The following is a 25,070-nucleotide window of genomic DNA, read 5'->3' as shown; positions in this document are numbered from 1 at the left end:
GTTGCTGAGGTGAAGGAAAAAATGACGGAGGCGCTGTCAAGCATCTCAAAAGATGAATTTAGACAATGTTTTGAAAAATGGAATAAAAGACTAGACAAGTGTATTAGTGTAAGTGGAGAGTACTTTGAAGGGGATTGAAGGTTTGTGCTTAAAATTTGAATAAATAAGTTTAAAAAAATAAGTTCAGTTTCTTTTGGGTACCCCCTCGTACATATACACCGTGAATAAAATTTATCAGTTCTCCCCAAATAAAAACTTACATCATTTTACTATTTGTGTGTGGGATTGTCGATGTTCTAAAAGACAACCACATAAAACTGTAACAATTGTATATATTAAATTGTATAAATTGAATGTACAGAATAGCTGCAAAGCTATGTGGAATGTCGATGTTCAAAAGTTGGCTGGCCCTGAACAGGGCAGTTTGTTCCACAGTGAGTGTGCTGGCAGAATTTGCTCCTTTGTAGTAGACCAGGTCTTTACGGCTGTTCAGCTGGTTTGTCCATCCCGTGATTTGGTGCTGCGTGCACCGGTAGGAGCAGCTGGTTATGGTGCGGATGATGACTGAGCTGTTGTCTCGGCTCAGTTGCTGGAGAGCTGCGGCAGCTACGTTAGCTGTCTGGTAGCAGAGTGTGGTTGCTGAGAGTTGCGGCAGCTGTCTTTGGCGCAGTCAACAGCTCATGACTCTGATCACTGAATGTGATCACTGATGATTGTGAGCTTTGGGCTCCACTTTTATACCATGCTTGCTGGGCGGAGCTTATACTTGAAGTTGCAATTGTGAGCACTGATTGGCTGGTGCACGTGATGATCTACAGGTGGGCTGGACATTGAGTGCTGTATAAATATGAGTGGTGGCAGCAACATGCAGCAATGTGATACTGACTAGGAGTGAGTGCTGTCTGTTAGACCAGCGAAACCGCGTGTTAGTATGTGGGATGTTCCCACATGTGTATTATACATCTATTGTTTTGTTTACTAGGTGATTTGAGACTACTGTTTCCACTACATTTCATTTTTCTTTCATACCACTCCATCAAGTATTGTTTCTTTTCCTTAATATTTTGTAGCCTGTATTTTTCCATTTTCTTTTACTCAAGCCCAGGACATCAGCCCTCCCTATTTCCACACTTTCAATTATTCCCGGTAATTCTCCTTGTTATTTTAATGTAACTATATTTATTGTTCCAATTCTGAATCATAAATGTCGCTAGCTCTTCTGTGTTACATCAGTACTCTTCTAAAGTTAGGATGTTTTAGTACATTCAAAATTCAGTATTTGTTTGCTGAGTTTGTCATGCCTTGCATCGTAATCCTGTAAGCCATCCACTTTTAAGGTTCTTGTAAGATCTCAGTTAACTTGAAGGTGCCAGAGACTAGGTCCCCTTTGTACTTTGCCTTGACAAGCTTTCACCTAGTTCAACACTGCCCTCTGCATATGGCGTGGACATGGGGTCAGGTTTAGAAAGCTTATGTTTATATGACATGTTAACTCTATGAAGTTCATGCTGGTACAGTATCAGCTGTTATGTACAGTTTATATATTTTCTGAAAAGGTGTGTGTCTCAGTTATGGGAAATGTACTGTACAATGTTGTAACTGAATTTGATGTCCATAGAAGCAGAGCTTGTTAAATTAAAATGTGCTTCAGTGAAGCCTATGGAAATATCCGAGTAGGTAAGCATTTGTCTCATATGTTCTGAATTAAGAATTAGCAAACAAGGGAATGCTTTACTGCCATCACTGTTGAACTTCACTTTAGAATACTACAATATTTTAGCATCCTGCTGCACTTAGTATAACTTGAATATAGTTCTGATTCTTACCTGTCCTCATGCAACTAAATCAAAATCCAGTTTTGATGTTTCTTCTTTATGCTTTATTTCACAACATGTTTCAGTATAACTGGCCATTATCAGGTATACAAGGTGTGTTTAAGGCGTCTGCTCTGCTTCCTTTTTTTATGTATTACATTTTGACTAAGTTGCATAAGGACAGATAAGAATCTGAACAGTATCCAAGTTCACTTTAGAATATGGTGTTAGGATAATAGAAAAACCAAGAGCGATTATCACTGAATGAAACACCTTAGCTACTTTTGTTTGCTGGTTCTGTTAATTTGTATTGCACTGAAGCCAAAGAATATAGGCTGGGAAGAGTTTCTTTAAACCCACAAATGATTGGTAAATAAAATATCACATAATTATATAGTAAAACAGCAATTTAAACAATATAAAATTTTTGCACTTCATTAATTACAAAAATGTCCCCAATATTAATAACACATGATATTAAATACTGCTGTGATGCTGGCCAGGTGATGTGCTGATTGGATCTGGTGTGGTGGCATACCTGGGGGCCTTCACACTGCAATTCCGTGAGCAACAGATAGCCTCCTGGGTAGACCATCTAAGTGCTCTTCAGGTCATATGCTCAAAAAACTTCACACTGACCACAGTGCTGGGAGAAGCTGTTGAGATTAGACAGTGGAACATCTACGGGCTCCCAACTGATTCATTTTCAGTGGATAATGGAATCATAATCAGGTAGGAATTAATTTTTTATAAATAATTTTCATTGTGATGTCTGTGGTTATTGTCTTTTAATCCTTCTGCTCTGTGTCCACCTGGTTAGGAAAATTCTTGGAACACTGTTTATTTTGAAGATCGAGTGCTGACGAATATGATGGGGGCAGAGAGGAATAGTAGCTTATCATGGACTCTCAATAATGTCAGTGGCATGGTATTTCTCACATTCACACAGTTTGTACTTGTTCATACATGAAAGATGGGAAATGCACATGGAGGCATGTACATACACCACAATACAAAAGGTCTGCAAGTAGGAAATAAGTTATTTTGAAATCAGGGCCACTGAAGAAAGAAAAAATAGGGAGATATAGGGAAAAGACAGAATCATCAAGATCTCAATTATAGGAAGCGTGGGCAAGACCAGAATATGTGGGCACACAAGAGTGCACGAATTGAATGTGGAGATAGGAGGTGTAAGCTAGTCAGTATTCACTGCCACAGAGCTACATGGACAGGCTCCGAATATTTTAATGCATAATATATATGGTTCTACTTCTCACAATCTATTTAAGTTTGAAAAACAAGTAAAGTTATTCATTCATTGCACTCAAGTTAGTACCAGATTATTTTAAAATCATTTTGCAAAATTCAAATTGTTATTTTATTCATGAGTGGAAGAATTAACTATGTACTGTAGACAGTATCTGAATATTAATGATTACACGCTCCATAATATTTTTGTACGTCATGAACAACTCTGTGAAGTAGGCTTACATGCATTTAGAAGTTCTGCAGTACAGGGATGAATACATGAACTCCATAAGTTTTAAAAATATAATAATGGAGTTAAAAACAACTTGAAATGATCAAAGGGAGATACAAACCACATAAGAATTATATCAAAAGTTAAAACATTCTACTGAAAATCGAAAGTTTATGGAACAGGTAGATGCATTAGAATGCAAATGTGTAGAGAACGCATGCACAAACACTGTGTACCATGGGATGGATTGCATCATTCCATTCTTGTATAAGGAAAAGGATCTGTGATATAATGTCCAAGTTAGCATGTGTTTTTTCCATTAGACAATCACTTGAGCCATTTAACAGGCTTTAATGGAACTTGGTATGAACATCATACCAAGGATATCAGGATGTTTCAATTTCACTTGCCCCTTAACCTTTTGAGAGCCAAAATAGCTCATTCAATATGAAATGGGCCAGGGAATAGACAAGGGACTTACTACTTTTAATCACAATGTCAAGGCCAGCCCGGGGGTTTACCCAACCTCCTACTTTGGACTTCTGCCCCAGGGATAGAACATCTGTTTCATGAAGCTGATCACTGAACTCCATTTATTTCAAGATTTACAATCCATGGAGCTATGCATCCATAATCCCATAATGTCATGCTTAATTTCCTTCACGCAGTTCTCAAGCACTTCATTCTGTGTTTCTCAGGTAATACACCAAACTTCATACCCATACAAAAGAACAGACAATTACAGTTTTGTGTACTTTGATCTTAGAGTTGTAGAGAGATGAGAGGAAGACAGAATATTCTGTACTGAATTATAGTAAGGATTCTCTAAATTTAATTTGCTCTAAATTTCTTCATGTAGTTTTGGTTTCTTGCTGTAATTCCCAGATATTTGAATTTTGTCACATATTCAAATGATGCTACATAAACTATGATTTTGTCCCACATTCTGATGATGAAATATGAATATATTCATGATTCTGTGAAACATGTTATTGCTGAGTGCTGTACTGCTGGCAGCTGTGTAGCATCCTAGTACTTCTTAATTAAATTGATTGCAGAAGGTAGCTTCAAATGCTGCCTCCAAATTACTTTGTCATTTGCACAGAGATGCAGATCTCTTTGATATTATGTGAGTGCTTTGCCAGACAGTACTGCTTGTGGGTTCAATTACTGCTGAAGATGTGTTTTAAGTGTCTGATCTGATTGTATCAAAACGTATGATTGTAATACATACACAAACTCTTTCAGAAATGCTCGTCGATACCCACTGATGATTGACCCACAAGGTCAGGCAAACAAGTGGGTTAAGAACATGGAGAAGTCCAACAACCTGAATGTGATCCGTTTTACCAGCCCCGACTATTCCCGTGTGCTGGAGAATGGAATCCAATTTGGAGTACCTGTAAGCATGAAATGTCACTTTTTATGCTTATTTTTTAGATTTAACTGTAGCATTCATGGTATTGCTATGTAGCCAATCTTAAATGTTTACGGTTTTCTGATGGCTAACTCAACGAAACCGTCCCTTATTCACTGGTAATAGAATCTGAAGGTTTATGAAATCTCACTGTTTAGTGCACTTAAATTATTTTGTGTGCAGCATAACATAGCTTTTGCTTCATTTAGCCTCATTTACCATTAACAGTAATAGTATAAGAACATAATATTGTGATGTGTTGCCCTATGGAGGACGCCCCTCCCCCCCTCACCCCCGCCAGCGGTGACGTGCCAAGTGGAGCCGAAGTGAGCCGAGTCCAAGGACGCTGGTTGCTATGCAAAGCGAGTAAACAGCGGTTGTTAGGCAAAGCGAGTAAACAGCAGTACCCATTATGTAACATGGGACACTGCAGTTGCTACGTAGCTGTAAACAACTCCCAACAGCATTGCTGGGCTATTGGCAAACACGGCGACTAGGCAACAAGGAAGCGAGGCGTTTCCCGTTGTCCGGCTGAGGGTTTATAAGAGACCTACTGTAACCGTCCTTCGGTTCTGCTAGCTCCGGTAGAGCAATTCGACTCCTCTCAGGGCGTGTTGACTGGCCACGACTTGGGTGATTAGTGGGGCTTTAGGCGTAGGGAAGTCACCTCAACACCAACTAACTGTTTGAAGTCTTTATTCAACCTGCACTATTTGTACGGAAACAGCACTGTAGTGACACTTCACAGAGCTGTGGATGTAGGCTTCCTTACTGTTCTGAGACGCACACTTAATAGTCACCACAGGGCATGTTTACGGGGATCAGAACACGTGTACCCCCGGTGAAGGTAAATTTCAGAGTCCTCCTTGCCAAGCACCCTCTGAATGGTAATATTTGCCCTGGTTACCCAAAATTCGGGCAAAGGACCTCCCACTTCAGACGATGATTGGCTGGACCAGGCAGACTGGGAGGTTGCTTATCATTCTCCTCCAATTAGAAAAGCGAATATCCACTAGTGTACCGTTTAGGGGTGAACTTTGCCACCTGCTGTGTGGCTCTCAAACTGAGATTTTGGGGTAGCAGGAAACGACGCTGCTAAATTTATGACTTCCGCTGTCAAGTTTAGAATTTCTAAAGAACTCGGCCTTGTTTTACGCATTAAATTGACTGATTTACTGATGGGCAGCTGGCTTCAAGCTTGACCCAAGCCACTTGCTGCGTGTCTCAGGGGGAAAATTTCAAATTGTGAGGTGAAAGTGAGGAATTTCATAAAACCCTAACCATACACAAGCATCAATTGACCATCCCATAAACTGGACAGTTACACTACACAGCCGCCGAAGACAGTTGGAATATAGCAGCAGTCTCGGAAAGAAGAACCGGACGCGTGTGTGATAATCAGTGATAGTTCGTGATAACTGAGAAATAATTGGGAATGTGTGATACAGTTGCATTTGTATAACTCTCACGTTATAAAACCATGTAGACTACTGAGGATAGAAGGAAGAGATTTGTGTGTAGGGTTGTAAATTGTGTAAACCCATAACAGTGTGATAATTAATTGTAGCCAAGACTTGTAGGTTGTTAAATAAACCAATTAACAATCTGAACGGCGTCTTCAGTGTCTAAACACATTACACTGGTGTCAGAAGTCCCCTCTTTAGACCAGCTCGTCTTGAACGGTTTCCTTTCAATTTGCCAGAAGATCCAGTTGTATCCCATTCATTACATCGCTTTCTCCCATGGCACATTCACTCTCTCTGGGGAGGCCGGTTCTTCTATTTTACCGGCTCCTCTTCTGTGCTCTGCTTCTTTTTCTTTTTGGAGACGGTCGACCCCTCCACAATGTTCAGTCCTTGATCAAGTCTTTCTTCGGAAGTTTCTTATGTCGACGTAACAGCCATTGATGCGTTGTTTGCACTTGCTGACATCGTCGTTCCTCCTGGTCTTTCCGCCACTTGCTGGCACGAGACCGTGGCACCAAGTCCCCTCTCCGGCATCCGAAGGTTCCCTGGGGAGTTTCCTTCTTGAAGGCATTTCTCCAACGTCGTGCCACTGTTGCGTGATGGGATATCTTCCTGCAGGAAGATCCTGCAGGATATCTTCCTACTTCATCCAGGATTCATAATCTCCTCGGGTCCAACATTTCCTGAAGATGTTCCTCCGACGCCATGCCACTGTTGCATGGCGGGACACCTTCCTGCTGTTTTTCTTCTGCCGTGCCACTTCCACACGGTGGCTCATCCCTCTGCAGGCTACGGCCAACTTCTTCTGGGGTCCACAACTTTCCCGTTTCGCTGATTTCAGTCCCTACACCTTTTCTTCAGTTCTCCGACCGGCTTTACTTTGGCGTCTTCTACGGGTACCTCTCGTTGTTCTGCCGCCTCGGGTTTCCTGTCCACTGAGGACGGCTCTTCTTCCGGATATGACTCCATCTCTTGGCAGGTCATCGTCACTCTGACCGGTATTACTATGGGGACCTCTTCTTGTTGTGCCGCCACAGATTTCATGTCCATTGAGGCCGGCTTTTCTTCTTCTAGATGTGCCTCCATCTCTTGACAGGCCATCGTCTCTTTCTCTTCTAGATGCGCCTCCGTCTTTTCTCGGCAGGCCATCGACATTACGTCCATTTCTGGTTTGGTTTCGGCAACCATCTCCTTGTGGCTGGCGTCCGTCTCTTCTAGCCTGGTGGCCATCTCTTGTCACCAGGCTTTCGTTTTTGCTGCCATCATTTTAATCATGTCTTTTAGGTTCTTTCGATTGGCCTCTACCTTCGCCTGATCGGCGTCCGTTATTGCCACTAGGCATTCAAAGAAATTTTCCATCTCCATCGTGCAGTAGTATAATTCATTGAGTGTGTTCAAGTTCGTAAACCAATTCTGACACCAAATTGTCATGTGTTGGATGTATAACGCGACAAATAACTTTACGCCATATTGGATATAGCGAATTTTATTTCACAGTTGCTCTTACAGTCACACAGTTTACAATCTCACAATTACTGCCATCGGCAGTATCACAAATACTAGACTACAACTGACTGGTTGACTAACTCCCTGGCTAACTCATAACTTTCCGCTGGCTAGATTCCAGCTGCTTCGTAGGCTGCTACACTTCATAGGCTGTGTAGTTCCCTTATAAACCCTCAGCTGGACAACGGGAAACGCCTCGCTTCCTTGTTACCTAGTAGCCATGTTTGCCGATAGCCTAGCAACGCTGTTGGGAGTTGTTTACGGCTACTTGCTTTGTCTAGCAACCACTGTTTACTCGCTTTGCATAGCGACCAACGTTCTTGGACTCAGCTCACTTCGGCTCCACTCGGCACATCACCGCTGGTGGGGGGGGGGACATCCTCCATAGCGTAAGACGTCACAATATCTTACATTATATAGTAGATAATTACTCACATTTGCCATTAACAGCAATATTAAAGGGTAAAAGTATCCTTGTAACAGGCCATGGAGGCCCATAGGGTTGTGAGATGTTGAGGCTCCCAAATATTCTAGACAGTCGGGTCACAGATGCCGGTGAGGTTGTCTGCCTTACGCACTGGCTGCCCTTTACCCCCAGGAATATTCCTGGCACTCATTTATGTTAGAGGCTGAGTTGACCCCAGGGCCATAGGGTGGCTGGAAGGATTAGGTAAATTGAAAAATCCACCTCATCAGGATTTGATCCTTCAACCTTCTGGCTTGTAGCATAGTGCCTCAACCAACTGTGTTACTGCATGCCCCTAACAACAATAGCATAATATGTATATAGTAGATCATTATGGGATATTACTCGTATAATATACAGGAGAAAACAAAATTATGCTCTAATATGAAGAGACTATTTGTGGGATGAACCAAAGCATGGTGTCTCTGCTATGTAGGAAATACCCCATAAAATTTCACATTCCCTGCTTGGTCACCAGGGGTCATAGTGGAAGTGCAGCAAGTTAATACAGCGGTATTTATATCATACCCACACAAGAAGTGTTGAAAATGTTCCCATTGACTCTCCATACCTTATAAACACATTTTATTTTCTCACAAAGTAATTTTCTCTTATATATTGGACACTTCAAGCTGTATACTATTTCCATATTCTCCTTCTGTGTGTGGTTTGTTATGATAGACTATCTTCTAAATATCTCCAGAAGAAGAAATCACACAGTTGGGTCAGGATAATGAGATGCCAGATAGAACACACCTTATCAACCTTCACCAGAAACCCTTTTCAAAGTCTGTATGGAATGTTCTGTAGTATTCATTTTTTCAGAATGCTGTTGGAAATGTCCACATAATTTTTGTTTGTGAGTTGCTAGAATAATGCCTACAATATTGTCCTAACATGTCTATCAAAATTAATTATTTCAGCATAAACAGAAGGCCAATTATCATCCTCCAACTCATGGCACATCAAACACCAACACAATGTGGATCTTCTGCATGCCAGTGTATGTCATTCTGTGTGTTTACACATGTTAATTCAAACAAAATCAAGTCTTATCTGATAAAAATGTTAATCTGTGATTAAGTTCACCATTGTGAACTGATTTAAGATACCGGTTATACTAGGGGCATTCAATAATGATTTACACTAAATGTTTTTTCTTCACAGTAACAATTTATTGGAACAAAATACATAACAGATTATATTAGACATATTCCCCGCCAATGTCTGTGCACCTTTGCCATCATTCTGGCAGTTTCCGTATTTGCACAGCAAACCATTCTTTGGGGGTATCCCAGCGCCACTGCTGGATAACTGCCTGAAGCTCATCGTTGGAGGTGAACATCTTACTCCGCGTGACATCTCATTGTATTGGATAGAGCATAGTTGCTAGGAGAAAGATTGGGCTAGTATGGCGGATGAGGCAGCACGGTGTACCCTAGAGCACCCAGGGTGGCTATGGTCTGCCGACTGCCATGTGGCCACACATTGTCATGTTGGAGAAGAACACCGCGCCCCCATTTTCTGTGGCGGTGTTGCCGAATGCATCAGTGGAGTTGGTGCAGTGAATTGCAGTACTGATCACTGTCGATGGTCGTATTGGGGAGCAGCCAATCCAACAGAAGGATTCCCTCCTGATCCCAGAACACAATCGCCATTTGCTTTCGGATGAATAGTCCCGGTCGTGACTTCTTGGGAGGAGGGCTCCCAGCATGCTTCCACTCCATGGACTGGCGTTTCTTTTCTGAAGTCTCATGCCAGAACCATGACTTATCAACAGTGACTAGATGTTCAAAGAACTCCGCTGGATCCGCACTATACAGCTGCAGCAACTTTTGGCATGTCTTCACACGCTTCTCCTTCTGTGCAATGGTGAGAGAATGGAGCACCTATTGAGCACGGACCCTTTTCATCTTCCAAGTCCTGATGGATGATGGTGTGCAGTGTTCCACGTGACAAACTGTTGCATTCTCTAGTTCATTGAAAGTGACACACCTGTTTTCCAGTATCAAGTCAGACACGCGCTGGTACTGTCTGGTGTGCATGCTGTTCCTGGACGCACAATCTTTGCCGTCATTGAACTCTGCTATCCAGTGAAATACGGTTCTGTGACTCGGTACTGCTTCCCCACATACAGCTGCTAACCTCATGTGAATGTGTGAAACAGCCACTCCTTCCCTCCAGAGAAACCACACAGTCCACCGTTGCCTGTGACTGTCTGCTTCCATGTTGTCTGAGCTTTGTCCATGACTGCACCTGCACACCGCCATGAATGACGCAGCACTATTCGACCTGTGTGCAGTAGCAATGTCATCTTATTGCCATAGGCGGCACCATAGTATGTCTTCCCACATACACTGGCTCACATTTGTCACTGCTACTTTTCCGGAGTTATGGTGGGAGTGTCAGTCACTTTTTAAATGGCATTTCACTGCTGGATTACATGACTACAATTGCAGTTTTGTAAGGCTGTAATTTCAGTAATGCTGAAGCGGTTCTTGCACTCCCTATTGATCCCCAATTTCTTGTTCAAGGCACTTGAGAACAAAATAAATGTCAAAGCAAAGTTCTGATTTAATCTAACTTTTCTTATGTTAATATCAATATAGCCATTTCTGTTTGCTATCTGAGAATATGCCAGTTATTTTCACTTTATTTACAAGATTCTGAATAGTATTTCCTTGGAGAACTTTAACTCCAGGAAATTTTCTTCTGAATTTCATCCAGCTCCTCCTACTGGAGTAAACTTTGCATTAAATTTACTTAAAAGCACTTTATGCTCTATTATTAAATTATCCATGTCCTACTGAAAGGAATCTACTGTATAAAAAGACTGAGTCAGATGTGAATATTACAAGAGAGTATCCAGTTCCTCTTGTCACGTCTGCTGACACATCTGAGAAGGCTGGAAATGATGCTGAAATCCTGCGTTTCAGGCTATCCTATGAATAATTTCTTTGTATAAATCTTGGTCTTGAAAATGTGCAGTAAGACTATGAGTGAATTTGTAGAAATGTAAATGAAGGAAGCATGTGTCTTTCTTCTTTTTCTCTTTCATCGTGTTTGTCAAATTTTTTTCTTGTGTCTGATTCTTTATTTTTTATCTTATACATCCTCCTCATCCTCTTTCTGATATTACAACTTAATTTCAGCTATAAAACCCTACATTGCTTCAGCTTCAGGCTTCACTTCAGCCACATTAGTTATGTCTTCAGTTATTTTTATACTTGTACATTTTAGTTAAATCATTGCCTAAATACCCCTAGAAATAATTATTGCATTGTTAACAAGAATGATTTCGCTTCAGGTGCTGCTGGAAAATGTTGGAGAGGAGTTGGATGCCATGTTAGAACAACTATTGCAGAAACAGACATTCAAACAGGGTGGTACTTTGTGCATCAAGTTAGGTGACTCCACTGTGGAATACAACTCAAATTTCAGGTGTGTGAATTAACAATTTAAAATAAGCTACTGCCTGTCATAGACAATCATTTATTGCCTTCTTACTCCTTAGAAAAAACATAGGGAATGTCTCAATGTAGTGATTAGAGCTCATTTCTCAAATGTAGGAGGTCCCCAGTTCAAATCTTGGAGGGAGACTGGTTAACTGGCCTGAAGTTTTTGTGACTCCTCAGTCCCTTTGGGATAATACCAGCATAGCATATTTAAAACAATTACATACACTTCCTTCTACATGTATATCCTTCCCAAGTCACAAATCATAATCATTCTGTCATTTATTATCCAATGCATAGCCAGCATAGTTGAGATTTTGTCAGTAATGGAACCAAGAAACAAATATTCATTGTTTTCGTTTCAGTTGGAAGGAGAGAGCAGTTTTCAGACACGGTTTCAGTAGCTGAAGATAAGTTCTAGCTATCATAAGTCAGTCAGTAAAGTGACTGGACTGCCAGTGTTCAATTTCCAGATAACTGCAATTTTTCTCTCCTTTACTATGTGTTCAGAATGGTTCTGGACTTACCAAGGCTTCAATCTAATCTTCATTCAGGCATGAAGATGGCAGCAGCATCAAGCTGAATTCCATTTAGTGCTAAGTTTAAAAATACACATTCATAACCTTGGAGCTTTACCTCCATATCCCTATAACCTTTCATGTCATGTAATGTGTTGAAACCTGATTTTATTTCTTAACCTTTAAACACTGGGCTTTTGAAATGTTGATAAGCTTGAGCTGGCTGGAGTTTATTTAAATGCCCGCTGCTGGTGCGCATTTAAATGCACGTTGCTACTCTGCATTTAAATGTCCGTTCCTGTTAGGGCGCTTAAACAATTTTAAGCATTGTGTTTAAAATGCTGTATCTAACACAATTTTTATGACAAATGGATGGAATTAACTTGTTTGTATCAACAAAGAACATAGTGTCGCATATTACAACGGAAGATTTGAAAAATTTTATACAAAGATTTATAATATATTTTCAAATTTTTTCTTTTAATTTTGATGCATACTGCAAAATTGGTTTCCAAGTTCTTCACAGAGTTATTTTGCATTATAAATTCGTTTCTGTTTGTAACATTTGACAAATTTTAGCAGTTCCTGGTGCCATAAAAGAGATTGAAGCAATAAAATAATTTGGTTCTCTGCTGGGAAACCTTTCATCTTTGTAACACCCTTCAGATTTTCAAATCTTTTGACTAAAGGACAGAAGAATGAAAGCACGTCTATTCAAGAAATAGCTAGAGGGTTCCCTTCTTCAGTGCTAAGACCTTCAGTTATAGCTGCAAAAGATTATTGCCCTTTCTATATGCATGAAAAGACAGCTGCATCATGGCTGAGATACAGAATGCAATCTGTTTTCCGTGCATTCGTAGTGAAATCGAATATTGTAGTTTCATTTCAGCCTATATATACATTAAGCAGATAACAAAAAAGGTATGTACATCGAATTTTACTGTACATTTTTAACACATTAATCTGCAGAATCTGCAATAAAAGTACTGGCTCTTGGATGAGTTTGGGCATAACTCATACGTATACTATTTTTGTTGTTTTTCACTTAGGTATCATTTTAATTCCTCTATTAAGGATTTTCTCAAGTCATTCTGTTAATTACTACATTTAAAAATAATTATTTAGGACTGTGCATGCGCTTCTAGTAGTGGCGTGTGCGCGCGCTTCCACTAGTGGAGTTTAAATGCCCAACTGGCCAAAATGGGGTACTTTGGCCACGACGACCATACTCATCACTGGCATGATCAGGGCACTTCAGCCGTTAAAAGTTAATTCAGATTTTAAAATTTAAAACATATGTAACAGTTGTAAGATCTAAAATTCTCACAGTGGTGGTTATGAAGAAGGTGGTAAGCAGAGCCACCTACTTCATGCTGGGTTCTTGCTTGGCTTATTATTCAACCCTGAAGATGGAAGCGACATGTTCCTCCAAAACATTGGTTGACCTTCAATGGACTACACAGCATTATATCCCAAAAGACTGAATTCTTCAGTTGTAGTAGTTGAGTAATGGGCTGCCACCACATTTAGTAGTGATGTCTCTAAGTATGCCCATCTGGTACATCCCACCAGGATGCTCCTTAAGATAAAGGATGCAAATGTCAGCATATCCAAGAGGTACTGGCTCATTGCCCAGATGGAATAAACTCACTAATGTAGCCCTGCTGAATCCAATCCCCCATGTTGTTTCTTCTGTCACTGGATCATGATATTGCCCAATAATAAGCTTTGTGTTCATAAAATCTTCAGCCACCACTGTTATCTTTTCAATGGAACCAGGCTTGTTGAATGAATATTCTTGTGATGATAAGTTGACTTCAATAGGCAAATTATAGCTTGTTTAAGGAAGGGTCTTATGCATGAGATATCAATTGGAGTACCACATTTGAAGTGAGACTTCTCATACTTATTAATAAATTAATTTTTTTAAACTAGGAAAAGTGATTCTTTAAATATATCCACATACCATGTTGTATCCCAATCCCAGCACACACAACTGAGTGGTTGAAGAGGGAGCATTTGAAATAGTTCATTAATTAGACAATGGTAGAATAGCCGAATCTTTGTTAGAATGTTGGTTGTACAGCTTCTTCAGTTCTGATGTCTATTCATGTATCTCTCATACACTCAAAGGTAGGATGTCACATAGTTGGTTTCTATGAAATTACCTCTGCTCCTGTCTAGAGCCATGCCTACTCTCATAGCAGCCCTTCTCATGATGTAGAAGTACTGTGTTCAGCCTGACTCACCTTGAGGCAGATCACATGGCTGTTTTCCTTCCTACGTAGCTCACAGCTAGACTAGCAGGAGTCTAGAAACAAAGCCCAAACTCCAGTCTTCCAAGTACGTACATGTCTCCACAAAATGTAATACCCTGTTAAGTAATATTCAACTGTGACATATACTATTGGCTCACAGTAAATTGAACATGTCCCATGGAGCTAACAGTAAATATAAAACTAATTCAACTGAATTTACTTCCTAAACACCNGTAAATTGAACATGTCCCATGGAGCTAACAGTAAATATAAAACTAAACACAAATATAAAATCACACACATGATAAAATGTAAACCCAATATTAAAATAATTAATTACACTCTGAAGAAAACGTTGTGATAATGTTTCTGAACTGAGCAACCAGACGTCCTCCAGCCTTTAGGTTATCACATTTCACTTGATGGAATACTTAATCTTATAATTACAGAAAGTTATACTTTATGAATTATTTGTATCTAATGTCAGTGATTACCACAAACTAACTTGGTTGTAGATGTTAAAATGCTGAAGACTGGTGTAGGCTTTCTGCTCTCCATAGTTACCCAGCCTACAGCTAGCTACCTGTGTGCTAGTGGAGAACTTTAACTGCTACATAGCTGTACACTGTTTTGATCAGTCATAAAGAACAGTTGAGCATATAAGAGGCATAAGAGAGTGAGCAATAAAATAGAATCTGTATCAGAGCAAAGTTGTTGACTCCACACACATCCATAAAATAGGCTCAAAATGGCTGCTGCTACATGAGGAACAAAATAAATCACAAATAAAGTCTATAAAAATATATGAAATAAGGTAACACAAACATTAAAATAAATTACCTCATAATAAATATATAAAAATACAATTTGTTCAGGAGACTTTATGTGGACATTTTCCTTAGTGCCCTCATGTTCATTCAGAGAACCAAATTTTAAATTTAAATGTTGGTCTACTGCATTGAAGGCTGTACATCACGACAAAATTATGCAATCCACACTACCTGCCCGAGGTGGCAGTAAAAGTGACTCTGCTTAACTTCATGGTAACACCTGCTGGGTTGGAAGACCAGCTGCTGGGCATTGTGGTTGCTAAGGAGCGACCTGACTTAGAGGCAGAGAAGAGTCAGCTCATTATGCAGGGAGCTGAGAATAAAAGGTGAGCTTGGTGGATAAAGGTAGGGTAGAGTTGTTCCTGTGCTTACCTAATTAAGTAGTAAGCTATGAAGTGGATGCATAGATCCACATCTTCCTGGCCTTGGTACTAGTTGGAGGTGAGTGGTCAGCTTCATGGCCTGGTTGCTTTACTCCCAGAGAAAGAGCCCCCAGTATCCATTGGATAGCAGGCTGGGTGAGCCTTAGAACTGGTCCTGATAACGTGGTGAGGAGAGATATCTTGCCACTACTGGGACTCGAATTCTGACTCCTTGACTGTCCAACTCATGTTGCTATACTGCTATACTATCTTGCTTGCACTTGGAGGGGTAGTTGACTAAATTAATGTATGTAAATCGAAAGGTAAAACTATCCCTGTAATGGGCCATGGTGGTCCATAGGGTTGTGAGATGTTCAGGGTCCCACATTATCTAGACAGTTGGCTCACAGATGGTGATAGGGTTGTCAGCCTTAAGCGCCAGCTGCCCTTTAACCCCCAGGAAGATTCCTGGTACTCATTTCTGATAGAGGCTGAGTTGACCCCAGGGACATAGTGTGGCTGGAAGGATTAGGTCAATTGAAAATATCCACCTCATCGGCACTTAACCCCGCGAGCTTCTGGCTTGTAAAATTAATGGAAGTGCAATATGGACAGACTCTTAAATATCCTTAAATAATATAACCAAACAAAATGCACAAGTAGACACATCCAGAGTGCCAAAAAAAGAGAAAATGGACAACTTGTGCAGAAAATGCCATAGAAGTAAAAAAATTTCAGAGCCATGAAATTGAAATTTCAATGGGAATCAAATATAAGTTATAGATCTCACTAAGATTTATGTTTATGTTGTGTGTGAAACTTTCATATAATTACTTCGTTTACAAAAATTGTTTAAAGTTTGATTTTTAGAAAGTGGAGTGGTTTAGAAGACTGATATAGGTAAAATGAATTTAATGTAGATATCCATTAGTAATTGCATTGAAATAAAATAAGTAGTTTATGAAACAAAACATCCTTATAAACTGATGGACAAGCCGATCAAATTATGGATTCATCCTACCCATTATACAGTTATTTTATACTTTTCACACAAGGAACACAGATAATATTCTATGTTTGGATAACTTGTTATAATTGTTGAATTTTCTTTGCAGTCTTTTTCATTCTGAGACTTACTTATTACAGAATGCTAAAGGAGATAGAAGACAAGATCCTGGAAGTTCTGTTCACATCAGAGGTTAATATCTTGGAGGATGAGACAGCTGTTAATGTGCTGAGCTCCTCAAAGACACTTGCTAATGAAATCCAAGAGAAACAGTCTGCGGCTGAAGATACAGAGATATCTATTGACAAAGCTCGCCTTGTGTACAGACCTACACCAAATTATTCTGTTATCCTCTTCTTTACCATTGGTATGTAATGTTTCAGTGTGATACTTGTAAATTGAGAGCAGGCAATGTGTGTTTGGAAGGTATTCAGCAGGGGAATTCAACAAGGGATAATGATCAAAACCAGGATGACTGTCAAGATCTGACAGTAGACACACTTTAAGAAATTCAGTCATATTTAGGATGAGGGAAGTGCTACTGTGTATTTTGTATGGATAAAATTAGTATTCCTTGGCAAATGTAAAAAATGAAATTGTGCATAAATGACTACTAGGCAGACTACCAGATGAACTGGCTAGAATACTTGTAAAGATAAGGCATAGAGAATACTGAAGCAGGCATTTAATACAATTCACTGGAGTGTAGTGATTCTTAACAGACACCAGAGAAAAAATATAGGGATCGATTACACCTAATGTATTTAGAAACCAGGAATTAAGCCTAATCCTGTGCGAGCTTTGGGCTCCGCCTTTTATACCATGCTTGATGGGCGGAGTGAAACTTGCAGTTGCAATTTTGAGTGCTGATTGGCTAGCGCACGTTATGATCTAAATGTGGGCTGGACAGCAGGTGCTGTATAAATACGAGTGCTGCCAGCAATGTGATTGGTTAGCGCACATGATGATCTAGAGATGGGTTGGACATCAAGTGCTGTATAAATATGAGTGCAGTGTCCGGCAATGTGATTTTGACTTAGGAATGAGTGTTGTCTGTTAGACCTGTGAACAGCGTGTAAGTATGTGGGATGTTCCCACAATAATATTGTGCACATCAAGAATAAGTTGGAGAGGCTAAATGCAGTGAGTCATACAAAAGAGAACAGGGATTGACTGAAATCAGATATAATACATACTTACAGGAGGAGAGGCAAGAATGGAGAAAGACTGCCTGCTCTGGTGGGAATCTCAATGGATGATGAAGATTGCACTGGGAAGACAACAGGTCACACATTCTTGGGCATATAACAGAATATTTGTTTTCTTTATAATCCCAAGATATTGTTAGGTAATAGACCCATAAGAAAAGTATATGAAATTAATTGTTTGAGAAATCAAACAAGTCCAGACTGCAAGAGAAATTTTGAACATGAAAGGCAAACATTCAAATGTATAAGTGAAATAATTCACAGTTGAATTAATCAGCTGGGGCATGCGGTAGCACTGTGCTACAAGCTGGAAGGTCGCGGGTTTGAGTCCTGGTGAGGTGGAATTTTTTTCAATTTACCTAATCCTTCCAGCCGCACTATGACCCTGGGACGACTCAGCCTCTAAAAGAAATGAGTACCAGGAATATTCATGGGGGGTAAAGGGCGGCCAGCTCATAAGGCTGACAACCTTACCACCATCTGTGAGCTGATTGTCTAGAGAAAATGTGGGACCCTCAATGTCTCACAACCCTATGGGCCTTCATGGCCTGATGCAGGGATTGCTTTACTTTTACCAAACGACTAAATGATGTAGGGTGTTTCTTGAAAAGTTAATAGTTGTTCAATTGTTCAAGAAGTTCTCTCTTTTTTTATGACCCTGGAGGTTCTACAGGAGTACACCACTGGAGCATAACCTGAATCGATTGACTCCAGAACAAACAAATTTACTTGTATTTAGAAATATAATGTCCAAGAGTGTCTATTTAAAATTAAAATTAAATGAAATGGTGGTTAAATATAATAGTAGGATGTGGATGTATGATGGAAAAGATAGAAAATAAAGGATCAGGGAAATGAGAACTTCAAGACCCTTATTACCTGGATGGTTACACAAATGAAGTAACGCTTACATATAAAAGAAACTTGTCATTGATAATGTAGCTGAAGAGACTATAGTGTGCAGGAAAAAATGAAAAGAACATACATGTACAGAATCCTGCAAGCATATTCCACTGGTTGAAATTGTGAGTTAACATAAGCATGTATTGGGATGTGTCCCTTCACACGTAAAAGCTAGTGTCACTCTGATATTGAGAAAAGTAAATTTTTGCTCTCAGACTCATGAAAGCTGCGAAGTTTTGTTATCATTTATTATCATGGCAATGAATTATTGAGCAGTAACTCATATAAACCTGTTGTGTCAGGTGATATAAAAGTAGGTAGTGGTTATTTTTTTCAGTGTAGCATTTCTGTCGACAATATTGGATGTGTATATGGGAGGAGTAGTTGGTATTTACTGTGGGATGGGAATTAGATTTAAGAAATTTGGCATATGCTTCATTTTCAAAACAGGAACCCAGATGAAGTTTGTACAGATCATGTACAGGCACTTTAATCTGAAACCAACATGCTGATCCAAGTGAGAAGTTTATATGTATACATTATGACAGTGATATAGAAGCTAGACAAATGATTTTGATGTCAAGGCAAGGTATAAATTTTTAACTTGTGAATGATAGTCCACAAAAATTTACATATATGTTTGTAAATAATATATACATTTAAAATTGAAATTAAACAAAATATATTGTGTAAATATGGTAGTATGACATGGACTTGGGATTATAAAGACATAAGAAGAAGGTGGGCAGCAGAATTGAGAATTCAAGCTAAGAACAAATTACTCAGTAGTCACTTATATAACCTCTAAATTTATTCTGTTATAAATGGGTGCAGTTATCATTCCATCAGTGTACAGTGAAAACCTGGGTAGTTGAATTATCCACACTTTTACATAGTGCCACCTTCTCTTGTTTTGTGTCACATTTCCTCTGTTTGCTGCAGCTGACATGGCCAACATTAACCCCATGTACCAGTACTCCCTGGTATGGTTTGTGAACCTTTTCAAGGCTGCAATTGACAACGCTGAAAAAACTGAAGATGTTGCAAAACGCCTTGCAGACATAACCAAGTACTTCACATATTCTCTTTATGTTAACATCTGCAGGAGTTTATTTGAGAAGGTGAGTTCNGAACACCCTCCCGAAGTTTGGCACATTCCTCCTGGGACACCCTGTATATACTGTTAATATTTATACTAGCCTGCTGAAGAATAATACTTAAATTGAGGCCTGAGTCTTTGTAAGCCTATATTTATAACATTCTATTAATGCTTATAAGAACTTGTTTAAGCATCATAATGTGAATCCAGGCTTGATGCTTTGTTGTTATATGCAGCAAGATTTGCAACATATGCCAACAATATATTGACTGAGATACTGACAGCATTGTTGAATAAATCACTAAGAAATAAATAAACAAATAAATACAACTTATAACATACATATCCACTTAATTATATTTTAGCAGGTCTTCAGATTCTGGTACAATTTAATTAATTGTAACGACATTTCACCATGTATGACTCAGTTTTGCCGAGCATTTTTTAAGTTACATTATTGTTAAAATTGTTCTAAAATGACAATGTTATATTTTAGCGTCCTGTTGCACTGATTTAAGTCCATGATTTATTTTATTTATTTAGTTTGTCATGTGTTGGATCAGCACCTGTAGATGGCACATTGATGCCGAAACATGTAGTGAGAGTGAAAGGAGGGGATAAATAAATGTATGCACTAGAAGACGGATAAAATAAATCATGGACTAAAATGACAATTTGACATACAAATGTAGTCATTTAATTTTTTATGGTTCTAAGATTTAAATTAAAAAATAGTTCATCTTGGTGGCAAGAAAGTGTGATATTTGTTGGCTTTTTGCAATTTTTTCCTTACTTCTGCATTATCTGGAAACAATAGAATATACCAGTATGAGAAATAGCATTTACTGAGGCTGTGTATATGTAGAGACAATGAAAGACTACATGGTCTGTGATGAGAGTGGTGGTGATACATATTGTAGCATGTAGACCCATTACTAGGTAGCAACTGCAAAACAAACAGGTTCCCACAGCAATGAGTCCATGTGCAACAATAGAGGGACTATTGGAAACGGTGTTATCTATGTGGTCTGTGCCAAGAGGTTATATAGGGAGGACACCAGCTGAGCAGGAGTCAGTTGTAAGGGAGTCTGAAGAGAAGACTAGGAGGTTGATGTGAAATGGTCACCAGCCTGAGATATAGTCAACTGGAGCAAGAGTTCAGAGTCGTGGAGTATTAGCCGGTGGGCAACGAAGTGAGCACAGAAGCTGAAGAAGAATGTCCACTGTTAGCAGGCATTACCAGGAAGCGTCTAGTGGGGAATGTAACAGACTGAGAATGCTAGTCTCTGTGCAGCAGTGATTTGTAAAGTGTGGAAATCAGCAAAAGCACTGTAACTACTTGAAGTTACGATCAATAAGTGGTCAATTAGCAGAGTCGCCAATCCAAACCCTGTGTATAGTCACAACTGGTGTCAGAAGTGGTTGAATTGGAGACGGCAGTAACAAGCTGTATCGCTACACTATGGAACTGGGACAAGTGATGGCACATCTGTTGGCTGAAATCAGAAACAACTGAAAAGAAATAAGAACCAACCAAACCAAGGCAGACGCCAATCTAAAGGAAATGAAAGAAGAATGCGAGCTAGCCAAGAACTTCTGAAAGAAGAAATGCTGACCAAGTTAGATGCCCATCATGAAAGGATGATGGCCAGGATGAACTCCCAGTTAGAGAAAATAGAGGTTTGTCTTGAAAAGACAGAAGCCATGGATTTGGAGGCAAATCCAGAAGAAATGTAGACCAAGTTAGAGCATCACTAAGCCCCAATAGAAGGGACCACAGTGGAAACTATCAGAGTGCTGGACGACCATTGTGGACACCAACATCTCACTGTAGGGCACCGCTGACAGCCAAAGAAATGGACCCAGGGTGATGGTGGGTCCAAAAAAAAGTTGGCTGTTGCCCACAGATGGATGATCCGCCATGGAGGAATGGCATGGCGTAAAGGACATGGTCATAAGGGACCAGTGGTCAAGAAGAGATAGCAGAATGGCCTGGAATGAAACAACATAAGGGAACAACGTGTAATATGGCAGCCACATCTGAGGAAAGAGAGGACAACCGGCAACGGCTTCAGAGGAAGAAGCAGGAGACAGGAGCTATGTCTGAAAAGCATGAAGATATTATAGGAGGCCCTCATACAAACTCTTGAGTTGGAGGTCATGAAGCCAGCAGTTGGTATTTTCATTGGGTGGGAAAGTGAGTGACTGGACATCATGGAGGGGTTGGCCATTTCTGAAATGGAAGAAGATACCACTAACAGCAAGTCAAGAGCCAGAGATGTAGGAGCATTTTCCACTCTTTGAACTTTTTCCCCCACCAATCAGAAAAGTAGGATATGATGATACACCTGGACTGACTGGTACCCTATCAGGGAGCCTCTCAGGACATGCAGTCTTAAGGAGGAAGGCGTGGGTGCAGTTGGAGAGTAATCTCCATGAGAACTGAGTCATGGGGAAAGAAGGCAAGACCAATCACAGAAGACTAGGAGGTTGGTTGAAGATGGTGGCCAGCCTGGGAGTTAGTTCAGTTGCTGGTTATTCGTTGGAGAGTAACAACGTGAACACAGAAGCTGAAGACTCTCCATTGTTAAGAGCTGTTATTGGGAAACAACCATTGAAACAGAATGAGAAGGCTTAGCATGTGTTGTAGTGATTTTTAAAGCGTGGAGATCAGCGAAAGCATTATGATTACTTGTAGTAACGATCTCAAAGTGGTCAATAAACTGAGTCACCAATCCAAACCCCATCTATATGCACTCATGCATGTGACAATATTGTAGCATGTGGAGCTGTTGCTATGCAACAACCATGATATTGACAGATATACCAGGGCTGTTTCTGGACAACCACTCGGAAAACATGTTCCCGCAGCAACAGACACTAACGCAATGATAGAACAGCTGTGTTTTCTATGTGGTCTGCGCTGAGATGTTATAAGCAAAGGACAAGATTAGAGCAGGCAGTCCTGTAGAGGAGTATGTGAAGAAGAGACTACAGCTGGAGGCAGAGGAATAACCAATGTTGGAGTCACTACTAGGAAACATCTAGTTACAGACTGAGAACATTAGACTGTGTGCTCTAGTGAACTCTATAATGTGGAAATAGTGATAGTGTTATAGCTATTTCAAGTTACAACCTGTAAGTGGTCAATAAATCTGTTCACCAATCCAAACCCCATCTACAGTCCTTCATACATGTGACAATGTATTCTGCTTATTTGTTCAGTCTATATTTCACACATTTCCTTTCAGACATATATGATCAGTAGGGACCGGATTTTTATGCCCTAATAATCCCTTAAATATGTATGCGTTTATGCATGAAAAACTTCGGAAATATGCACTAAAATATGCACATCAAAATTTATATCAAATATTAAAAATGATTTTACATTATTTTAAAACCAACAAATAAACATTTAAGTTCATTTTATGTAATCACTGAATGATTCACTTGCAATAAAAAGCTATACTTAAATACAAATCATGCAATAAAGCCAACATATTTCATTACAAATTTAAAAAACCAATGGTACTCACATTTAGCTCCCCGAACTTTCAACTTCTTTTCTGTTGCAGTTCACAGTTACTAAATGTTCTAGGTTTTCCATAGTTAGTCTCCTCCTATTGTCTCGTAAGATGTCCTTATAGCGGGAAAAACTTCTTTCCACCTCACAGGAACTTAGGGGCGCATGTACAAAAGCCGCTATTTGCTCCACTGTTAGTGATTTTTTACTTGGCAGTTCAGTACGTTTACCGGCTAAAATTTTTCAATTTCACAAATTTGTTCATATCCTGGATTTTTTTAAAGAATCCTGTGCACTTTTTCCTCTACTACTTCACCAACTCTTCCAGAAACTGAATTCAATTTGGAAACAGTGGTTGTGAGCACACTTAACGACTGATACAAAGTAGTATTGCTATTGCTTGCCTCCAGTGAGGAAATGGCGGATGGAAGATGAGAGAAGTGAGCAGATATATAGGAAAGATTAGTTTCTAGATCTGCGTTTTTAGTACATCTTGGCTAATTTGAATTGATGCTGCACTTTTGGGATAAAATGTATTCACGGCATTCCTAACTGTTTCTAAATGTTCGGTATAATAACTCACTGCACACAGCCACGTGCCCAAGTGTGTTAAAATTGGTTCTGGCGGAAGTGGAACGCTTGGTGCTACTGCTTTAAAGGCTTCTTTTCTGTATGGCGCTTTGACAAATACCTTCTTCACAAAAGATACCAACTTGTCAACAAGCGGAAATTTTGCACGAATTGTTTGTGTAACACGGTGCAAGTCATAGGCAAGGCAAGTCAAATGTGTCATATTTGGAAATATAACTTTAAAAGCAGTACTGGCTTTCATCATATAACTTGTGGAATCAGTCACAAAGAGCAATACGTGCTCATACTGAATGCCATTCAGCCATAGTAAATTCATGGAATTTATAAAAAATTCAGAAACTGCGGAGCTATTTGAGGTTTCAAATTGCTCTACCACAAGAAGATATGGGGTAGATTGTTCATTCTTATTAAGGGATCCAACTATACAATTTGCAATATACCGTCCCTCACAATCTTGTGTTTCGTCGATTGATACCCACACAAAATTATCTTGAATCTTATCTCTAATGCTTTCAATTGTAAGATCGTAACACTGCTTCACGTAATTTTTGCGCACAGTAGATTCATCCGGCACTTTGCACTGTGTACACTTCTCTATGAAGTTTCTCAGAGTAGGACTGGTTAGTATCCACAGCGGATTATCTGCCGCGAAAAAGGCTTTGCATAAATCAAAGGAAAAATGTGAAAAACTGTTATTAGAAAATTCACTGTGCAATTTTTGAATAGGAGCACTTTTGGTGGATATAATTTTAATATTCTCTTTGTGTGTATTAGTGTTCAAATGCTGAAGCACTTGAAAGCGTTTTTCACAACCAACTGTTTTCTCACACGCGCGGCAATAAAGAATTTCTTTATCCGTACTTATCATCTCTCCTTCGAACTCCCGCTGATACAGCTGTAATTTAGTTTTCTGACTTACTTTCACTTTCAGCATGACTACAGAAAGCTCAACAAACTTAACTACAGACTAGTCACCACTAATGTGAATGGACCCCAGCTTCAAAAGAAGAAGCGTAATGAACGTCATGGAGACTTCAGAAATAAATAAGTGAAGTCCCTTATCGGTTGAATAGTATTACGTTGATAGAGGCTACATGTGAACGCTTCCGACTAATCTCTTCGCGGCCACTTTGATGGTACGCGGATGAGGCAAGTTACGAGTAGA

At 39.6% G+C, this 25,070-nt stretch overlaps 1 protein-coding gene across 1 annotated transcript in view; it reads left to right on the top strand.

The window, feature by feature from the left end:
- The window catches only part of LOC111864364 (dynein heavy chain 7, axonemal), a 167,945-nt gene that overhangs the window by 138,972 nt on the left and 3,903 nt on the right, over positions 1 to 25,070 (top strand). Inside the window, exons 41-46 of the mRNA XM_023851574.2 lie at positions 2,318 to 2,546; positions 4,543 to 4,696; positions 11,457 to 11,590; positions 15,345 to 15,536; positions 16,719 to 16,945; positions 19,632 to 19,810. Of these exons, the coding sequence (XP_023707342.1) occupies positions 2,318 to 2,546; positions 4,543 to 4,696; positions 11,457 to 11,590; positions 15,345 to 15,536; positions 16,719 to 16,945; positions 19,632 to 19,810 (1,115 nt within the window). The remainder of the gene's footprint in view (positions 1 to 2,317; positions 2,547 to 4,542; positions 4,697 to 11,456; positions 11,591 to 15,344; positions 15,537 to 16,718; positions 16,946 to 19,631; positions 19,811 to 25,070) is intronic.

This window comes from Cryptotermes secundus, unplaced genomic scaffold (assembly GCF_002891405.2).
Source record: "Cryptotermes secundus unplaced genomic scaffold, Csec_1.0 scaffold338, whole genome shotgun sequence".
Lineage (NCBI taxonomy): Eukaryota > Metazoa > Arthropoda > Insecta > Blattodea > Kalotermitidae > Cryptotermes > Cryptotermes secundus.
The sequence above is the reverse complement of the archived record's forward strand: the minus strand, read 5'-3'. Positions and strand labels throughout refer to the sequence as shown.